At 49.9% G+C, this 21,132-nt stretch overlaps 1 protein-coding gene across 12 annotated transcripts in view; it reads right to left on the minus strand.

The window, feature by feature from the left end:
- Positions 1–21,132, minus strand: part of PXYLP1 (2-phosphoxylose phosphatase 1) — a 67,675-nt gene that overhangs the window by 18,599 nt on the left and 27,944 nt on the right. For 5 of the 12 annotated variants that reach the window (XM_019934266.3, XM_019934265.3, XM_073803762.1 and 2 more), the window contains one exon: positions 13,014–13,145. In XM_019934266.3, coding sequence (XP_019789825.1) covers positions 13,014–13,092 — 79 coding nt within the window. In that variant the 5' untranslated portion in view covers positions 13,093–13,145. The other 7 variants (XM_073803767.1, XM_019934270.2, XM_019934269.3 and 4 more) reach the window with 7 other exon arrangements.

A 21,132-nucleotide genomic window follows, 5' to 3' on the forward strand; every position in this document is an offset into this window, starting at 1 on the left:
TGGAAAGAAAAAATTAACCATAAACGTGTGAATATACAGGCACTCTTATTATGTAAATGAACAGAAAAATGTCTACAAGGACATCTATCACAATGCCTTTGGGGAATGGGTAGAATGGGGTGTGAAGAAGTATTTTCACTTGTTTTTCTATAACTGTCTATATTGTTTTACAAATCCACACACGTACATGTGCAGATATGGGTTAACAATAAGCATATGTTACATATATTCTATAGGTATAGAAATATATGCATATTTCTATAATGTCTCGATATACTTTTTTTTTCAATAAGCATATTTTCGTTCATTACTTATGATAAAACAACAACCACAGAGCTAGAGCTGGCCCTTCAACAACTCAGATTAGCCCGTTGACTGGTCCTAGAGGCACTTTCTTCCTAACAGCTAGAAGGCCCCAGAACTGCTAATACTAGCTCTGGTGTCCAGAGGTCACTTACCATGCGAGGATTTGTGCCAGATCAAGAGAATGATGAGAAGTAGATGTCCTAAGGCAGTATGTCAATGACCCAGCCCTTCCGGCTGTGCGGCACCCCTCAATCCTTTACTCTGCTCTGTTATAAAGTGGTACCAGGTTCTGACCCCTTGGCCATGCCTGTGGGCAGACTCCCTTTGAGCCTGGGCCAGGGAAAAGCGAAGCTAAGGAGACATGATAATAATATGAGTGACACAGGGACAGAGGGGCATGGGTCCCTGCACATCCCAGAGTCCCCACAGTTTGCTGGCTTATCTGAGAGCACATGGGGTTAGGCTTGTTGGGGCTGCCGCCTGGGAACTGCTATAAGCTGAATGTTTATGTCCCCCCAGATTCACATGTTGAATCCTAACTACCAAGGTGATGGTATTTGGAGGTGAGGCCTTTGGGAGTGATATGGTCAAGAGGGTGGAGCCCTCATGAATGGGATTAGTGCCCTTATAAAAGAGACCCCAAAGATCTCCCCCACCCCCATTTCTGCCATGTGAGGTTACAGCAAAAAGATGCCTTCTAGGAAGTGGGCTCTCACTAGACACCAAATCTGCCAGTGCTTTGATCTTAGACTACCCAGCATCGAGAACTGTGAGAAATAAACTTCTGTTGTTTATAAGCCAGCCAGTTTACGGTATTTTTATTTAGCAGCCCAACAGACTAAGATAGGAACCACCCGCAACTCAAGGAAGCAATGGTTTGAAAGCCACAGGTAAAGAAACCTTCCATCCAGAAAGTTTTTATCTGCTGCTTCCTCTGGCATCTGGGCCTGTCAACCTCGCCCACTAGCTGTTGAAATTACCTTCCACTGTTTCGCACCTTCCTGAGTCACCAGGACACAGCGTCAGTCCATGTGGGGTCCTCTGAAGGGTCCTCGAGATGCCAGACAATCAGGGGAAGTTCTGATGCATAGAGGCCATGGGGTGAGACGTCTCCCCAGTTCCATCTCCCTACGTCCCCTCCCCTACCTTGGTTCTCATTGTCCTGAACTGCTCAGAGCTGCCCCCATTCCCACAGGATGCTTTTCAGGATGTTTCCCTCCTCTTGCTTATGCCTCTAACCTCACCCCAACCTCTGTTTCCCAGATCTGGCCAACTCCATAACGCATCCCAGGGGTCACCTCCTCCAGGAAGCCCACCCCGAATCCCCAAGTAGTTTGGACATCCCCCTTCTATGAGCCCACCTGGTTCTTGCTGCCCTCCTAGCTCACACTATAGTACATGTAAGCAGAGGTGTCCACAGTTTATCAACTCACCAACCCAAATGTCCAGAGGGCCAGAACTGCGCCTCTTTCAAGTTTATACTCCCCCAGCAACCAGCACAGGGAAGGCCCTCCATAAATACTTGTTGAATTAAAGGTCTGCCCTGAGCCAGGCACTGTGCTCCATGCTTCTGGTGAAATACCTTCTTGAATCCTCATGTGGGAACACTAAGGGAAAGCAGTCACCTGACCAGCCCGGGGGCTGGGGATCGTCCAAGCAGGTTTCCTCGAGAAGACACCCAAGCTGGGACTGAAAGGCCGAAATGAAGCTGGCAACACGGGGAAGAGGAGAGGAGGAGGAGGGAGGACAAACACAGCAGATAAGAGGCAGCAGGCAGGATCGAGATACCTCTGAAGCCCGGTCCAGTTGGTCCCACCGGGGCTGACGCGCAGGGATCCGGGGAGAGGTCAGCTGCAAAGGAGCAGACCTGGGCTGGAGGCACCTCTGCCCCGGCTGCTGCCTGACTTGCCCATTAGGAGTCCTGGGCTTGCCTTGTTCATCTCAGAGCGGGCTGTGGGGCAGACTCGGGGGCTGGGGAGCAGATTCCACGCCTGGGGCCTGGCGCTGCAGGATACTGCTTCTCCTGGCAGGCCTCCCCAGCTCCTCCGATGCCCTCGGGACAATTAGGAGCTCTGCTGATCCCGCGCAGATGACAGCAGCTCAGAAGAAAAAAGGACTGTGGGAGCGTCAGAAGAACAGCGGGCAGGCAAACAGACGGAAGGATAACAAGTTTCATCATGTAGGTGTAAAAAACCCCATGAACCTAGATGAGTGCCCTGGGACCCCAGTATCACTGTGGCCAACATGAATTACAGAATAGGAGACGCCTTTAATTCATAATTAACTCAGCACCAATGGGCACGCAATTGCTTTGTGGTGCGATTTCCCAGCAGAAGAGAACACTTCATAAGCTACCCCGTGGATACGAGTCTCTCCCATTTACGTCTGCTTTACCTGCTCATCTCACCTACTGTCATTTTCATCCTGTCCTCACATCCATAAACCTTCTTGTATACGAAGATGCCAGCGAGGTCTCAATGTCAAATAATGGCCGAGAACAAGACCTCTAAAGCGGTTCCCTGGGCCCCCTCACTCGTAAAGGCAACCAGCAAACTTCTTAGAAGCACAGAGTAAAACCATCAGGTGCTGTTTCACGCAGGCCCTCCCCGTCTCACCCACACCCTCCCCAACGTGCAGAGGATGGGTCCATGTGCCTCATTAGCAGACATCCCTGTAGCTGTGACTAGAATTCGAGCCAACTGGCCCACGCTGCTTTTTCCAGCCTTGGACTTCATCAAGGAAGAGCAACCATCCACCAGGCAATGGACCTCAGGCAGAGGCAGGTCAAGGGACTGGCCTGGGGTTCCACAGCCTGTAAGCCAGGCCTGCTGACCTGCCAGGCCGGGCGTTTATGCATGTCCCATCCAGCCATTCAGCATTTATGGAGCACCTGCTGGGAAGTCTTCAGAGAATAAAAGGCTACGGTCTCTGCGCTTCTGCAGGAGCCTACAGTCCAGCTGGGGAGGGTGTTAAGAGTGCTCGAGAAGAGCCTCAGGTGAAATACGGCCTACCAGCAAGTCTCTGCCCAGCAGCCAATGCTATGAACGTGTCTGGAGAGAGATGTTTCATCCAATGATGATTTGCTTCTTTTAATTTTTATTTATTCTATTGACGGCCCCACGGAAGAGAGGAAAGGAGAGAAACAAAGAGTCCAGGGTCAGGGTCAGATCAGGACTTAATTAGCACAGGCCGCTAGGCAGAGGGCTCCTTCCTGTCTGGCCTCGGGCCTCGGGCCCCCTTAGTTACTTCCAGATGCCCAGCGATGCACACAGTCAGCGGGTCATGTTACAGCCAGGCGTGTGCAGCCAGCTCATTCCCTGGGAGTCACTCTGACTTGCATGAAGACAGGCCAGTGCCTCTCCTCCAGGGCACTAAGCCGGTGCCCACGGCCTCCAGCTCTTCACTCCATTTGGGGGCTCTGGCCCAGGGCAGAGGACAAGAACCCACCTGCTTCCTGGCCTTCTCCCAGCAGCTCTAGCCTGAAGAACCCGCTGTATGCAGGCCTTTACAGGAAGATTTTGACGGAGCACCGTGGGCCCACGCCTGGATCAGGGCACCACCCCTCCTTCCCTTCAGTGGGTGGCTCCTCTCCCATGCCAATCCTGTGCTGTGGTGGGCGTGGTCATGCCCCTCCTCCAGGACCCTCCCCTTGCTATCCTGATGGCCCCAGGGATGGGACCTGGCAACTAGACCACTGTGTCAATAAAGGCCCTTTCCAGGAGAGAGAACTTCCCCATGTGGAAGAGTCAGTTTTACAGGGAGTCAGGTGACCTCGGAACCCGCACCTCCTGCCATCCCTGCCTTAGTTGTTTAGTTATCCTGCTGTTGTTTAGCTGTCAGCTCTTCCTCTGATTACACAGACACCCTGGCAGGTTGCAGACAGGTGTCAGGGATCCACAGGTGTCCCAGGGCAGGTGGGCAAGTGTTGGCTGACTTCTGTCTCCACGGCTGTGCGCTCAGCTGCCCCAGAGGTCTCACCACTGACTGCGCCGGCAAAGAACCTTGTGGGGCCGACGTGTGGCCCCAGCACCTGCTTTTCACCTTCCTAGCTCCACAGCTTGCCTCATGCCTGCTGGGACCTCAGCCCCGGGCTGGTCACCTGCCTAGGTGACTAGAGTCACCTCTTCCTTGTGCCATTCAAGTCTGTCCTCAGTCAGCCCTGGGGCCACAACTCCCTTAAATAATTCTGCTTATCCAAGATGGTGCCTTCTCATAAGTTAAACACCCCTAGTCCTGTCACCTGATGTCTCTGATTTCTTCCTCCCAATAGTCCAAAAGGCTCTTGAATTCTCTCCTTCACTGGCCTGCCAAAGAAGAATGATTTGCTCTGACAGGTAATTCCCACAATTCCCTTTGTGTTCCTCAATCCACTAAGGCGTCTTTAATGCCCTTTCTGTCTCCAGCCTGCACTGAATATAAAAATGTGTGTAATTCTCAAATAAAAACCAGAACTACACCACCAGAGCCCACAACAGGGTGGGGCCTCATGCGGCTGAGGACTCAGTTTCTGTCCTAGGCTGTTTGCAAGCTCTCATCTCCTCCCTGCCTGACCTCCTTCTGACAACTGAGACCCAAGTCCACAGGACGGCCAGACTGCAGGGGCAGGAGACCCACTGCGACCTGAGCCTGAGCCCAGCTGCGGACTCCTGGAGGAGCCAGGAAACCTCACACTCCTATGGGACCACTGGTAACTGGCCTTGACCTAACCGGGTCCCCTGGGGTAGATGCTGCGAGCACCAAGGACAAATCATGACAGAGACTAGAAATCAGAGAGATTGTTCAAGACTGGTCCCCAAACAGAGCTACGAAAAGAACCTCAGACATCCTTACCCAACTCAGGGCCTGGATCCCCTCTACCTTACCTTTGAGAATCTGATAAGAGCTACCGATGATCTTCACCCTTGAAAAAGGACTGCATACACTTACTTTTAAATTTGATTTCTGGGGGTTCACAGCACCCCTGAAGCCATGTGAGACAATGCAGATATCCATGAACTCAGGCTAAGAACTCAGTGTACCTGGAAGTAGGTTTCCAACGTCAACGCCCTCGAGAAGAGATTTTTCTCTTTTTACAAAATGAAAAGGGATCTTTACAATTCATATAAACCCGTGTTCATCCTAAAATAGCCATCGATACTAAGGTATAAAAAGAAGTGAGTCACATATATTCTTCCCACCCAGAGAACCCAAAGTGAACGGTGCAGTGTGCGTGTGGCTGGATGTCCTGCCAGAGGTGAAACTGTGCTCCTGTCCCTGCTCCGGTGGGAATGGTGACAGGGTCACTATGGCCCAAGGACAATGTTCCCCCTTCCCCAAGAGCAGAAAGTTTTCTGTGTCTCAAAGGTCTGCACCCCACTGAGGCCACCAAACCACCTGCTCAGAAAGGTGGGTCAAGGCTGGTCATTTGCTTCTGTGAAAAGGGTCAAAGGGAAGAGCCATCAGGTGGGTGGGAGAGCCTTGGGGAGGCCACCTCAGTGAGAGATCACGCACTGCGGGGGGCAAGGGGGCCTCAGGTACCTGGACGCTGTGGAGACTGGCCATCTCACTCTCTGCTAGATACCTGAGACCGGGGAGAAGCAGAGCGGGGTTCCAGGTTCCCCAAGAGGCAAAACCCCTGGCCAGTGGGGTCCAGCCCCTCAGATGATACAGAAAAAAGAGGGAGGGAGACAGGGAGGGCAAGAGGTGATGCCGGAGCCCAAAACAGTTAATTCAGAGAGGGCCCTGCATTGTGGCGAACTCCCTGTCCCTCCCACTCTGGGCGGCCTGGCTCTGCCGGGCCCCAGTGAGGCGTCGTGTGCCGGGGCCACGCTGGCAGGAAGGATGGTGAGACTGTTCCAGAGCTCTCTCTGTGTGCATTCCTGATGTCACCTTCTTATTTGGGGTTCAGATTCTGTCCCCCAAGACCTCACTGCTGTTCAGTCTCAAAAACCTCCCCCTCCAACCCCTTCCCCCTGGTGGGATGCTACCAAGATCACACGGCTCTGCCTCTGATGACCACTTACCTCACTTCAAGTTTCTTTTTGTTTAATGTCATCAGCTTGGAGCCCTGTTGCCAAGACAAGAGGAGTGGGGCCCAAGCTGATCAGTGCAAACGCTACCTGGGCAGACTCCCACTGCATCCCCGGCTCAGCTCCACTCAGTGGGTACTCCAGTGTCAACATCCTGCAGCTTCCTTTCCTACTTTGTCTCTCTCCTCATACAGTCTTGGCGATTGGCACATGTTCTCCTGAATTCACTGACTCATTTTACTAACACTTCCTAGTTTTACTAACTAGCCTGGATAGTTTCCTCTCCTCTAAAATGGGAGATTCCCCTTCTTATCAATATTGCTGACTACACACACACACACACAAATACCACATGTCCTTTTAGTAGATATATTATGGACAACCTTCCAAGTCAATATAGACAGGTCTATGTAAACATGGTATAATGGATGCAGCAGTATTTCCTGTTGGACACTTTGGTTGTCTACCCCTTTTTCCTATTATAAGCAGTGATGCAATAAACATCTTTGAGCATACATCTCTGTCCTCTGTCTATTCTTAGGAGAAATTCTCTAAGATGAGAAACAAGGAAGGAGGGAAGGAAAGAAGGAAGAAAGGAAGGGAGGGAGAGAGGGGGAAGCAGTGGGGGAGAAAGAAAAAGAGAGAGAGAGAGACAGAGACAGAAACAATGTTCCCACCCCGGAAGAAAACTAGAAAGAACCCACGGACATAAACGTGTCCCATTTTTAGTTCGTGGAAGGGCCTGCGTGGTACACGATACTCTCACCTCCTCCAGTAATAACCATGACATGAGCTTAAGATGTTATGATAAAAGCTGATTTGTCAGACTTAATTTTGTCATTTACCTACAGAATTCTTCCTACCCAAAGATATTTAACTCTATGTGGTAGCTGGCCATGAAACATTCAAAGAAAAAGCAACATTAAAACTCTCAGAAATCAAAGAAAATAAATCTCCAAGAAAAGGATCAAGATTAATTAAAAAAATACTAAATAAAGAATTTATTTAGATCCTATGAACCCTTAGGTTAAAAATGCAAGCCCTCATTTTAAATTTCTCGTTTTTTGGACTTCGACTCACCAAAATAAAAACCCAGCAGGAACCTTATTGTGTTTTTTAAATACACAGTACATTAGAGCCTTGGCATCCTAAGGGTTGCATCCCCAAACCTTTGCCACCAAAACATATCAAGATCTTCACGGATCCCCAAATTTACACACGTCACCCGGACACATGCTTTCCTCCATAAAATGTACACGGGACAGAGAAGAGAGAATGACAAGGCCCCGCAGCTCTGCAGGGTGGGACACAGCCCAAGGTGCCCACTCACAGCTGTGATTATGTGCATTTGTGCCTCAGCAAGATCCCCGCCACCACACGCCACGGACCTTCGGGGGGGCCCACGAAGAGCTGGAGCCGCAAATGCCAGCAGCCGAGCTCGAAGGGCAGCAGGCGGAGGCCCCAGCTCTTCGCCCTGCTCCGCTCCCACCCGGCTGCCTGGGCTTGCCCTGCTTCTCCGCTTGCTCAGACTGCTCTCCCCGGGCCTCCTCACCCACCGCCAACAGCTCCCCACGGGCGACCTCCCAGAATGTGCGCTGGGTACCGCCTTCGGCCTTCGGCACACTTAAGCCAGGTGGAGGGGCCGTCTGTGTGAGCGGCTGCGTGGATGCGCGAATGAAGGCAGCGCCCGCTGCACCACCTGAGCCCTACACAGCGTGGCAGGGCCCTCCCTTCTCTTTCTTCACCCTGGGCCCGCTGCACCGCCCGACCGTTTAGCTCCAAGTCCACAGAATCACCTGATGCTCTCAGCTTTGCTCCTTCCTTTCGGGGCCAACACCTTCATCGGAGCCACTCCCCGCCTTTAACTGGAGGAGGAAAGTGGCCCCGAGTTGGATCTCAGTATCAGCCTCCCACCGGCCTCTGAACGGGCAGCACCCAAATTCTGTGTACATTAGAAGCCCCAGGGAGTTCTCTTCCCACAGTTCTGATTCTCTGGGGAGGGGCACAGATGTGCTCTCTTTCTGGTGTTGGAACACGCGTTTTAACAGACGCCCGGGGCTACTGTAATCAAGGGGCTCAGGAGACAGCCCTTCTGCAAACACTGTACCAGACTGTGGTCTTTCCCAGACAGATCTAATGATACGCTGTCTCCCCTGCTTCAGTGGCTCCCCATACTTTCAGGATATAACACGGTGATGGAGGCGGCCTAGGCCTTTGTCCACCTTCACAGCTACCCACCGGTGACTAACCTGGTCCTGCTCTCTCCTGCCCTGCCTTTGCACACCCACCTCCATCTGCCAGGAATGCCCTTCCCAGCTTCCTTTTTGGACGACTCCAACTCATCCCTCAAGGCTGAAGCTCGGATGTCACCTCCTCCGGGAATGAGTCTTCCCTGCCCTCCTACGCTGGATCGGCTTCTTGTCCCTCCTCCGCCCGTGTCACCCTGTCACGAGTCATCTCTCCTTCATGTTATTTAACAAACGTGCATAGAGGGATTATTACGTGCCAGGAACTGTTCTAGGTGTGTTATAAATATCCTTTACCAACCCAATGAAATAGGAACTCTCATTATCCCCATTTTACAGATGAGGAAACCGAGGCACGGAGAGGGTAGGTAATGTGCCTGACCTCACATAGCTGGTAGGTGGCAGGACAGGGACTCGACCCAGGCAGTCTGGCTCTGGAGTCCACGTTCTTTCCCACTTCCTCGTGGGGCTGCCTCTTTCCTGTCCTAGCATATTGTACACTGTGTTCCAAGTATCTGCTCAGGATTCTCCTCCACCAGACAGAGAGCTCCTGTGGCTCCTAGGAGATGAAACGCCCAGCCCTGGCCCAGCACACAGTGGAATGTTTGCTGAAGGACAAAGCTATGCAAACTCATGGCACTGGATCAACAAGGAAAGATAAAATTCCCAAAACCTCGGAGTCTGAAGAGGTTTTCAGTGGGATCAGGTCCAGTGACCTGGCTACTGTCCTATTCTTCATAGAGCGATGCTCCAGGGTATGCACACAGCCCGCTCCACCTCCCCCGGACGATGACATTCAGGAAGCTTCGCTTGATGCTTAACTAAAATGTGTCTCCCTGGCCACCAGGCCACACAGAGCTGGTCTCACTCCTCTTGCAGATACTAGATAGAGACGGGGCTCTTCAGAGACTGAAGACAGCCTTCACTCTGGCTTTCACTTTGGCAGGTGAACCCTCCCCTCTTCTACCTGGGGATCTGCGTTTCCAGTCCACCTTGGACATCTCCCTTAGAAACGTGCTCTGGTCAACCAGGGCCCTGCCCAAGATACACGTGCCCAGTGTAGACTGACTCCTATCACGGCCAATGAACTCTGATCAAAAAGAAAGAAATGCATGATACTGTTTCAAAAGCTCTCTCCACAAGTGGCTGAAGCAGCCTTTGGGACACCAAGAGCCCTGGATTCTGGTGATGATATATCATGACAGGACTCTACTGTTTACACTGACTGTGCTTCCCCGAGCCAAGGGTTTTCCCACAAAATCTCCGTTCTCACGCCAAGGTTTCAAAGTAGCAACAATGAACTCCATTTTACAGAAGAAGGAACAGAGGCTCCAGGAGGCCACACCTGCCGAGGGCACACAGCTGCTAAGTGGCAGAGCAGCATTCAAACCCAAGGCTGTGGTTCCAGGGTCTGCGAGCTGAGCTCCTGCCACGCTGCCATTTGGGGAATGGTGGTTGGAACGTGGTGAAATGAGCACAGGATAAGCATGAAGGAAAGGGTGGGTCGCGGCAGGAAAATGGACGATTACAGACGAGCAGAAAAAGCAGCAAAATAACGAATCATCCACAGGTTTTCATAACCCAGTGGTCTTTTCCTGTCGCACTGAAGGAGTCCCTCAATTTGAGAAGATATTTTTCCACTTGCACACATTTTAACTAGAATAACTAATGATGTATATACCTTACTTGTTCCCGTCTTTGATTTGAATATCAGGAATTTCAGAATCCCTCTATTTCCAAAGTCAAAAACATCAAGGACTTGAAAACACAAAATGAATGATTTTCATCAGTGTCTACTACCATACAAGGAGTCATCACTACCATTTAAAATAAATGTAGTTTGAGAAACTATGAACTGTATTTTAATCTCTTTTGTATCCTTTCCCTACCACCTCTACCCCGACAGTGTAGAAAAATATCTAACACACATAAGCACTTAATAAATATATGTGGGTTCACATACACACTTTCTGTACCGAGAGGAAGAAATGCTTTTTTTTAAACAACCTGATTTTTTTCATTGTAACCTGGGTCATAACTTTCTCATATTCAAAACATCAGAAAAAGAAAACTATCAACAAGACAAAATAAAATATACAATCATTTCAGAAAACAAATAAAACAATATTGTTCATTTAAAACATGAGAAAACCAAGTTCTATTTGATTGTCTCAAATATATCACCTAAGACAATTATATGAGCTAATCCGGTATTCAAAAATAAGTCAAAAGAAACGGTAAAGAAAGAAGTCCATATATTTCAGGGTAAGGATGAAAATATAAGCGTTACTTAAGCAGACACCTTTGTATTACGAATTAGTCCAGTTTCTTACACCATAATAATTAGCAACCAATAAAGCAACTAAAAAATAAAGCAATGTAACTCAATTTTCACACGGAAATAAATTCCAAAGTTACAGTTTACCTAGAAGCAGAAGAGCAGAAAGAATGTTCATATCTTAACGTCTTCCCGAACTCCAATGTATTCAAGAATAAAGACCTCAGACCCAGGCAGGCCAATTTACCCTGCAAAATTTTCCCGAAAAACAGTACGGCTGAAAAGCGGCTCTCCTAAAACAGAAGGTACTTTCAGAAGAGTTATATAAGCGAAACACACAGGCCAATTGAGTGATGCGGAAACCACCTCATGCAAGAGAAAGCCAGCAAACACAAGTAACCCACGTTCACGTCTCAGAACCTGTCAGGGTCTCAGAATAACAATCAAGGTTGATGGTGACATCCTACCTCTCCAGTGACAGGATGGAAAGTTTTTAATGAAAAGTTATAAACAACTAAATGAATGACAGTCCTAACTTTCTGGAAAAGATTCTTTTTTTTTTTTTAAAAACAGTTTATTAACCATCTGGAGAACCTTTAAACTTTACACAAGTATCTTCTCTTGACCTCTTTCCCTATTCTGGAAGGACAAAGTGAGTATTTTTAATTCTCTTTACTGTTAGAAGTGCCTATCATATGCACTAGATGTGTGCATGGAATATGTCACAGATTGGAGGTGAAACGGAGAAACTTGCTCAAAGCCTCTTGCCTTCAAACCACTTATTCCAAATGCCAAGTCTTTCCCACGTACCCCAGCACACTCAGAACATCCTGCTCTCGCAGCCACCTGCCCTTCCTTCCATCAGGCAGACAGTGACGGCAACGCCACCTCCTCACAGAGATGCCCCAGGCGGTGATGGAGGCCAAGCCCTTGTTTCCCACCCATCGGGGTGAGGGGGGAAGTGGAGGGCAGGTAGGTGGCAGCAAAAACACAATTGCCGGCATTGCCCAGATATTTTCTCGGCTTCAAGTACACAGCACCAGAAGGACAGGGAATTAGGGTCAGCCTGCTTTCCAGAGCAGGTGTAGGTTCATTCATTCACGTAAACATTCCTGAGACACCTCCTGTGTGGTTGGCAATGCTGGTTCCCGTGATAAAGAGGGAAACAGATGTGGGTCCTGCTCTCAAAGAGCAGACAGTCTTGTAGATGGAAAAGACACAAGAACTGAAAAGTATGATGCCGCAAGGCTAGTGCAGGAGGGGAGCAGGTTCGGGGCACCCCAGAAGTAGAGCCAAGAAGCCCAGACCCAGTTAGGGAGTCACGGAACGTTCCTGAAAAAGAAAGGGCTGAGTGAACCATGTGGAGGAGAAGATGGAAGGGAGGTGAGGAGGACAGTCCAGGCGGAGGGGCCGGCAGGATCTGGGCACAGAGCACAACCTGGATGTGCAGAGAACGCCAAGCCACTCGACAAGCCTATGGCGTAAAGTTCAAGGTGAGAGAGGGGCCCCAGGAAGGCAAGCGGCCTCCCGGGGACCCACCACTGAAGGGTTACAACCAACAAGGTACCAGACCAGATCTGTTATTTGAGGACAAACTCCCTCAGGGAGCAGTGGGGCACATAGATTTGGGGCCCAGCCTGAGCACAGGCTCCCAGTGAAGGGCAGAGTGCAGGCGGTGAGGCCCATGGACTGGCTTCCTCAGCTGTGCTTGCCATGTGGGGTTTCCCATGCACGGTCCCTGCTGCCCAGGGGCTGCATTTGGTACTGGGACCTAATCCCCCTACCCTCCCTAGTAACGGACACCCAACCCCCAAAGAACCAACTGGTGGGCCAGGCACCTCTGCTGCGCGACCTGGCACGAGGACACGAGCTGACCACTCACTGTCTTCGCCTTGGGAACCTGAACTAAAGATCCAGGAATAACCAGGAAGTTTAGGAATCCAGGGAGAAGCCAAAAACGCGTCACGAGGCTTAGTGATTGCTCTTGTTCCTCACAGGCACAGAATCACAGCCTCCCACCACTAGGGCCAACGATAAAAAGACTGGGTTGTTTGAAACCTCACTGTTCACTGAAAGAACAAAGGCTTTGGGACCTACGTGCTTCCTCCCCATGGGGCCTTCTATTTCAGAGAGAAGCACTCCCCCAGCCGGGCCCGCCAGCCCAGCCACACTCACAGAACTGAAGGCTGAGGCTCACGAAGGCCAGCAGCGCAGCCAGGGCCAGCAGCAGCACGAAGCGATTGCGGAAAAGCATTATTATTCGTTTTATCTTCTCTTCATGGTTTCACCTCGAATCAGGAACACATCCTGTGAAGAGAGGAGAGGCAAGAAACATGTGTTCCAAGGTGGAAAACCAAGTTTGTCAACCGGAAATAATCTAATTAGCCCCATCCTCCGGCAGGGAAGCGTGAATCCCCTTCGGAGAACATTCCTGCGCCGTTGTCTTCGCCCCCAAACTAGCCCAGCTGAGAAGGTGCCCTTCAAATTAACAAGTGGGAACAGTCTGTGAATGCTTCGTTTATCTGACCTCAAGAGAGAAGGAGATTTTACAGCATGGCCTTTCCAAAGAAAAACGGACAGGATGTTTATTGAGCACTTACAGTGCGCCAGACTCAGGAAGTCTTTACAAGGACCAGCAAATGCTCACCCCATTCTGACCCCCGACTTCTAAATCTTCAACCGTTTCTGATGAACACTTCGCTACAATGACCCTGCTTCTTTAACTTCGATCGTTACCCTGAATGTCAATCACTACCTCATGCCCCACTTTAATGCCTTTAGGGACAGCTGGGCTGTGTCGATGATCTGTTCCTTCGCCAAGTAGGAACATCTGCTAATTAGAGACCTCCCCCGATCCTGGACCACTGGGCCTATTTCAGCTGCACCCATGGGTCTTCCTGCAGCCCCACTCACCATTCTAATTTTCTCTGACCATGTTAGAACTGTGCAAAAGGACTTTAAAAAAACGCTGAACGAGGCTCTAAATGTCCCTCCTGTGAAAAACGTGAATGGTTGCTATGGGTTTCACCCCATCAGTCTTAGATACCAAATTTATTTCCTGATTCTCATTGGGGTTTAAAATAGAACTTGAAAAGCACAGCCTCTTCACAAAAGGTTCTTAACCACAGCAAGATTATAACAGTTACTTCAAACCTGATTTTAGTGGCAGAATCTTTTTCTCCTTCAAATACAATAGAAAAGCAATCAGATAAAAGCTCACCTGCTAATGCGGTGAGGGCTGCACAACTCTATGAATATATTAAAAGCTACTGAATTATACCCTTCAGGTGAGTTGTTTGGTATGTGAATTATACCTCAACAAAGCTGTTAAAAAAAAAAAAAAAGAGAGCACATGTGCAGGGAACGACGCAGGAGCCAGAGCCCTGGGGTCTCTTGCTTCCCAGCTGCCCTCCCCCAACTCACCCACCTCCACACCCAGAGCCCTACAAGGGAGTCTGAGAAACCACTCCTTTAAAAGACCTGTCAGACTTTCTATCACAAGAGAACAGCGGCTAAAAGACTGACGAAAATACACTTGCACCTCACAGTTGAGCCTGTACGTCCAGCGTCCGGCAACTCTGTTAACAAATGGATCCCAATTTATACCTTCAAATGAGCACTGCTTCTGTCCCTTTAGTCACCGCTCCTATCCAGGGGCCAGTACTTCATGTCCCAAGGTGATCTATCCTCCTGGGGACACTCACCTCCCTGCCCTGGTGGGGACTCACCAGCCCCACAAGCTCTCTGGTGTTTCTGGCTAAAACAACACACAACCCTGGTTGATCCCACCCAGGATTTAATATAGTTAGGACCCCAAATAAATGTTTTCTGTTTCCAAAACTCAAACTCCCCATGGCCTCCCCCTGGGGGTGTTTGCAAGGACACCCACAGACCCTGAAAGCAGCTCACCAGAATCTACACTTGGTGAGAGGCCAAGGCTAGGACTTCTGCACTGAACCCCCAAGGTGGCTGAGGTCACAGTGAGAGACAGGATGTGGGTCCATCTGACTGTGGCTCTGTAGCTGTTCCCTCTTGAGGCAACAAAGACGGTGAAGCCTTCATGTCGACAAACCCCAATCCCAGATGTAAAGCATCAAGGCTGGGTGGCTCTGGGCCGCTGATCCAGGCTGGCGAGTTCCTTGCCTGGGGTGTCTGGGAGGCGTCACAGTCTACTCTCTCACATCCTTGACCTTGGGGGTGTCCTTGGCAATGCTCATCTGATGGTTCAACAGCAACCGTCCCCCTCCCCGACCAAAGGAAAACAACCTAAGTCAAATCCAAGTCACAGTCTCTCTACCCCTCACCCTGGACAGGTTCTGCTGCCTGGCCAAGCTCCGCAGGGATGAGCATGGAAGGCACCGACATTCAGCTGCAAACACTGGCCAGTATTTCCAAAATATACCCCACCCGGGTGGAATGTCAGTGTTCCCCCGGAGCAGCCTCCCCTGGGCAGCTTCCAACCTTTGCTCCACTCCTCTGGGAACCAGGAACTTCTAACTTCTCAAAACCATCCATTCCCTTAGGATTCCCGTGACATGCCCTGAGGACAGGCTTGGTAATTTCTAACATGCAAGCAGAAAATCGAAGCTCAAGGGCACGAGGTTATTAAGTGGTGATGACAAGATACGAAATGAGATCTGTGCCTCTAAAGCTCTTTCTTATGCCTTACAGTGTCATCCCCACGTGTCCACATACTGATTCTAGTTGCAACCCGTGTATCTACGCAGAACAAGTTAACTCTTGGCGTGTGCCAGCTTCTTTGCTACCTGAGGACGGCTGGCTGCTTCTGGCTCACCAGCCTGTGGATTTCAGAACCCTCTCACTAACGCAGTCGTTCCCGATTGGATTTATTCTACTTTACAATGACCTTCTTATGAGGGGATCCTTTTAATTTGGGGAAGGTGAGTGGGGTGTGTGGATGGAGATGAGATCACAGAATGTGGAGAAGGTTCAGAGCAATGTCTCCTTTTGGGTGTCCCTGTTCCCCCCAAAATAAATATCCTGGGGCTTTCCTTCATGCCTTCCTGTCCCTTCTGTTATGCTACCACCTTCTTTTGAGGCTAATACCACCTTTGGAAGGGCTCCATTGCCTTTACACGAACATCTTCAAGTGCTCCTGCCCGCCAGGTGGCCTTTGGGGCCTTTCAGAGTTCTGTGAGGAGGGTTCTGCTTTTCTTGCTGCCTGAAGATGCTTCTCTGTGGGACCACATTGGCAGCACGTGCAGAGAAAGGGCACACGGCACTCTGGAGGCAGACAGAGCCGGGTCAGAACCTCGAGCTCGGCGACCATGGGCCAAGTTACTTAATCTCTCTGAGACTCAGTTTCCTCATCTGTAAACTGGGACTAATTTACCTGGGGATGTTGTGAGGCTAAGTACAATCCTCAGCGTATGGTAGACGCTCAAAAGAAAATGATTGTCAGGAACTTCCCTGGTGGTCCAGTGGTAGAGAATCCTCCTTGCAATGCAGGGGTTGCGGGTTCGATCCCTGGTTGGGGAACTAGGATCCCACATGCCGCAGGGCAACTAAGCCTGTGCGCCGCAACTACTGAGCTCGCGCACCTCAACGAAAGAGCCCGCGTGCCACCAACTACAGAGCCCACGCGCTCTGGAGCCCGTGGCCATGACTAGAGAGAGAAAAACACGCACGACACAGCTAGAGAGAAACCTGAGCAGACCGCGCACCGTAACGAAAAGATCCCTCCTGCCTCAACAAAGATCCCGTGTGCCACAACTAAGACCCAACGCAGCCAAAAAACATAAGGAAAATAAATAAATAAATAAAATAAATATTAAAAGAAAATGTGGGCTTCCTTGGTGGCACAGTGGTTAAGAATCTGCCTGCCAATGCAGGGGACATGGGTTCGAGCCCTGGTCTGGGAAGATCCCACATGCCACGGAGCAACTAAGCCCATGCACCACAACTACTGAGCCTGCAAGCCACAACTACTGAAGCCCGCGCGCCTAGAGCCTGTGCTCTGCAACAAGAGAAGCCACCGCAATGAGAAGCCTGCGCACCGCAAGGAAGAGTAGCCCCCGCTCGCCACAACTAGAGAAAGCCCGCACACAGCAACAAAGCAGCCAAAAATAAATAAATAAAATAAATAAATTTTTAAAAAAATGAAAATGGCTTCATTACCTACTCATTTTCTGTCAGTTCACTCTGCTGCTTCCTCCCTCCTCCTGGGAAAGAGGAAGAGTTTCTCAACCTGTTTGCTGGTTCCTCCAGCTATGTGAGTGCTAAAATGGTCACCTGTTCTCATCCCCACCCGTCCCTCTGTCACTCTGGCTCAGATGCCATCTTCAGCCTCTCACTGTGGGCCTGGGATGCAGCCTTGCTGCCCGGGGGAAACCACCCACCACTGATTTCTGAGCCTGGTGGTGTCTCTTGCTTTAGCAGCTGGGGAACCAGACTTGCCTCTTGGTTGCCCTGCATTTGGGTGTGGGTGGTGAGAACTTTCTTCTGGTGCTGGGCTGGGTCTGACCTTTAAGCACTTCCTGCCTCCAGGCTCTCGAGAGATTTTCCACCACACTTACTGACAGATGAGGCCACTAGAACTGCCTCTTTACAGGAGGGTGAGTCACAGCCTGGTTCAGAGTCGTCTTCAGGTGGGCATCAGGTGGAAACAACTGTTTTTGCTAAGTTAAATCTCAGGCTCATAGACAGGTTTGATTTGTTGCGGTGACGGCCCCCAGTCTGTTCATGCCTTTCTGTGCCCACGGCCTTGTGTAGATGCCTCCCAAACCGACTCTAAGCTTGGACAAGGTATATATGCTTCGGCCAATGGGACGACAGCAAATGAGCTGCAGACAGAGGCATGCAAAGTACTTATGCATTAGGGCTTGTCCTCCTTGGCTGCTTTTAGAACACCAAGACCACCGTGTGAAGACGCGAACTGTTGGACGATGTGAGACCACATGGGGCCAAGGCAAGCAGTCCTGGCTGAGGCTCTCTGCCAATCACCACACACGTGAGCAAGGCCATCCGAGACCCTCCAGCCCAGCCTTACCCCCTGTAGATGCAGATCGGGAGAGTCAGCCCAGACTAAAAGAACTGCACAGCCAACCCCCAGATCACAGCAAATATGTAAAGGTTTTAAGCCACTAAGTTTGGGGAGCTGGAGACCTGTAAAGCAAAAGCTAACTGATCCAATAAAGAGAAAATACCTTGGGTTTCTACCAGGAAACTCTAAGCCAGGGGCCAGATCCCTATATCCTCATCTTAGACAAAAGCTTCATCTCATCTACATTCTTCAACATGCTGAGGGCTTTTGGCGAAAGGAGCTATATTTAGTTCCAGATTTAAAATACCGAGGATATGTTGGGTTAACCAGATGGCTGGGATCACATGACTGCCGTAGTGCTTTTAGTTTTTGGGCTACTGACGTCTCCACGTTATCTGTGGCTTTTCATTTGATGACACAGGCCTCCATCAAAGGACACGCACCGTTTCCCCTTGATATGTTCTGGGTTTCTGGTGCCCCTACCTTCTGACTCTCCCTTGGCAGACTGCAAATGGCAAATAATGGTCAGAATCTCATTACTGCCACTGTGCTAGGACCAGCCTGGTGGCACAAAGCCTAGGGGCCGGGGGGAGGGGGAAGGGGGCAGCACATTAACACCGAACCTGGGATAAACACATACATGCCTTCTCCTGGAGCTAATTTTCCTAGAATACTTGGAAAGGAAGGTCACGCTCTGTTCTTTTTTTTTTTAAACGGCTAAAGAATAACGATATAATTACATGGCTTTGAAGTTTGCATTTGCAGCTGGAGCTAGGACCCCAATGTGAGAACCCGGTGCATGGCTCCGCCCTGGGGTGTTTCTTCACTTCTTCAGTGGAAGAGATCCGGGGAGCCCTGATATAGTGGAAAACATGAGGCTTCAGAGACCAGCATATCTGTGTCAATTCCCTGCTCTGCCGCTATTTTCTTCTGTGTCCTCCTGACAACTTCACTTTGCCGAGTTTCAGGATCCTGATCTTTAAATAAGATTAGGGATAAGAGCGTAAAAGAGCAGGAGTAGGACTTCCCTGGTGGCGCAGTGGTTAAGAATCCACCTGCCAAAGCAGGGGATACGGGTTCGGGCCCTGGTCTGGGAAGATCCCACATGCCGTGGAGCAACTAAGCCCATGAGCCACAACTACTGAGCCCGTGAGCCACAACTACTGAGCCCGTGAGCCACAACTACTGAAGCCCGTGCGCCTAGAGCCCGTGCTCCACAATAAGAGAAGCCACCGCAATGAGAAGCCCGCGCACCGCAACGAAGAGTAGCTCCCACTCGCCGCAACTAGAGAAAGCCCACGCGCAGCAACGAAGACCCAATGCAGCCAAAAATAAATAAACAAATAAATTTATTAAAAAAATAAAATAAAATAAAGAGCAGGAGTAAATATAATACGCAGAGCACCTGGCACACAGCAGGGATGTGCTGTGTGTGACCCCCAGCTCTGGAGGAGTCACACAGACCTCTGCCCACCAACTAAACACAAACAGTCAACCTTTCCCGGAGCTGCTGTTCTGCCCCATGCTGCGGCTCCCCTTCCAAACCCTGGCCACGGGCCACTGCCTTATTCACGAGCCCAGCCCCATCCGTCAGGGCGGGCGGCCACGTTTGCAGCCCGTTCCTGGCCCGCCCCACCATGCCCGTCTTCCTTGGGGCTGACTCAGCTGTGGTGTCCCGCCCTGCCACAGGTTTTCCAGCCTGGAACATCTGTCTCAGCTTCTGTTGGGCCACATCCTAAGAAGACAGGATTACCAGCCAACGGGCTCTCTCCGTCTCTCTGGCCCAAGCTCCAGCCCCATTCTCCAGAGACCCTTTCTCCTTTCCCATCCCTAGCGAGGAGGCTCTCAGCCACTCAAGACATCAAGCATTCCTTGGGTCTCCTTCCGGTCATATTCCTGCATTTTCCCTCCACAGGAGTTCGGAGCACGCACACCCCTGGGATCTACTGCAGCTCCCCCAGATAACCCATTGAACTTGTCCAAGTCATGCCAAGAGACAGCCAGGACCGGGCCCACAGCAGAAACCCCACAGCCTGCTCACAGCCCAGAAAGCAAAGTCCACAGGAAGAGTCACTGCCACATCGGCAGGGTGAGATGCTGCGGGATGGCGACCTACTTCAGTACAGCTCCCACCTCTCCTAACTGTCAAACATCTCTCAGGTCCCATCACCTTCCATGCAAGATGCTCTTGACTCAATATGACATCATGAGCAAATCCAATCCCTGTAAATACTTCCGTGGAAACCACTGTTTCATGTTGCAGGCTGAACACATTAACAGTTACCATTCATCAAATGTCTACTGGGCCCAGCCTTAGTTCCCACTGCTAAACCCACATGGTGAAAATCTCTGATATCCAGAAATAGAATTATTACTCTGAATCCCTGATGAAGCAGTGAGAAAGAAAACAAATATGCAAACAGAAAACTCAGTTAACTTAATTCAACTTTACAACAGATTTGAATAGTTAAAGAAGATATTTTAGAATGTAATTCTGAAAAAAAAGCACCAGTAAATAGGCAGTTCCCATTATTGTATTATGGGAAATACCATTTCTGAATTAAGAGGAAAAAGGAATATATCAAAGGCATTTTTACAAGCTACCATTCTACCACCAGAGACTGCCAAAGCCCAAGCCCTGGCCTGATTTTCACCTTGTAAAAGCTGGAAATGCCACGTCTGGTGACTCTGGTCTCAGAGTCCCCTTCAAAGTGTACAGAATTTGGGGTTTGAAACGTGAGCATGACCATTTGAAAGAAAAATATGCATTCAATTATCTCATATGTGTAGTTAAAATACCATTACCAGGAATAGAAAGACGGTATGAAAGAAAATGCTTTAGATGTATTCTATACTTTGGTATATTTTTTTTCGGTCTTAATCATTTTGGCCTAAGTAAATCCAGCATTATAATGAACAGAAAAGCCCTCGAGTCTATAATTGTGAACGAAATATGAACCAAGCAAAGGTAAAAGCTACATCTTCATAATCCTCCCTCTCCAAGGTCCCCTCAAAGTGGAGTCGAATTGCAAAATCAAAGACGCTCGGCTAAGAATAAACCAACCTTAAAGTCTGATGAGTGAGAGCCTGATAGATTCCAGACCTCCTGGACAGCACCAAGGGGGCTGTGAGCTCCCGGCAGTCATTCACATTCCAGTTATTCAAATTCCAGCTAACCTGCAGGCTGGGTTCTGAAGGCCGAAACCGATTCACCCATCCAGTCAATCCGTTGATTCAAAACAACATATTTCCCCAAAGCCAATATGTGTTGAGCACCATCGAAAGTGCTGA

The sequence above is a fragment of the Tursiops truncatus genome, chromosome 4 (genome assembly GCF_011762595.2).
Source record: "Tursiops truncatus isolate mTurTru1 chromosome 4, mTurTru1.mat.Y, whole genome shotgun sequence".
Lineage (NCBI taxonomy): Eukaryota > Metazoa > Chordata > Mammalia > Artiodactyla > Delphinidae > Tursiops > Tursiops truncatus.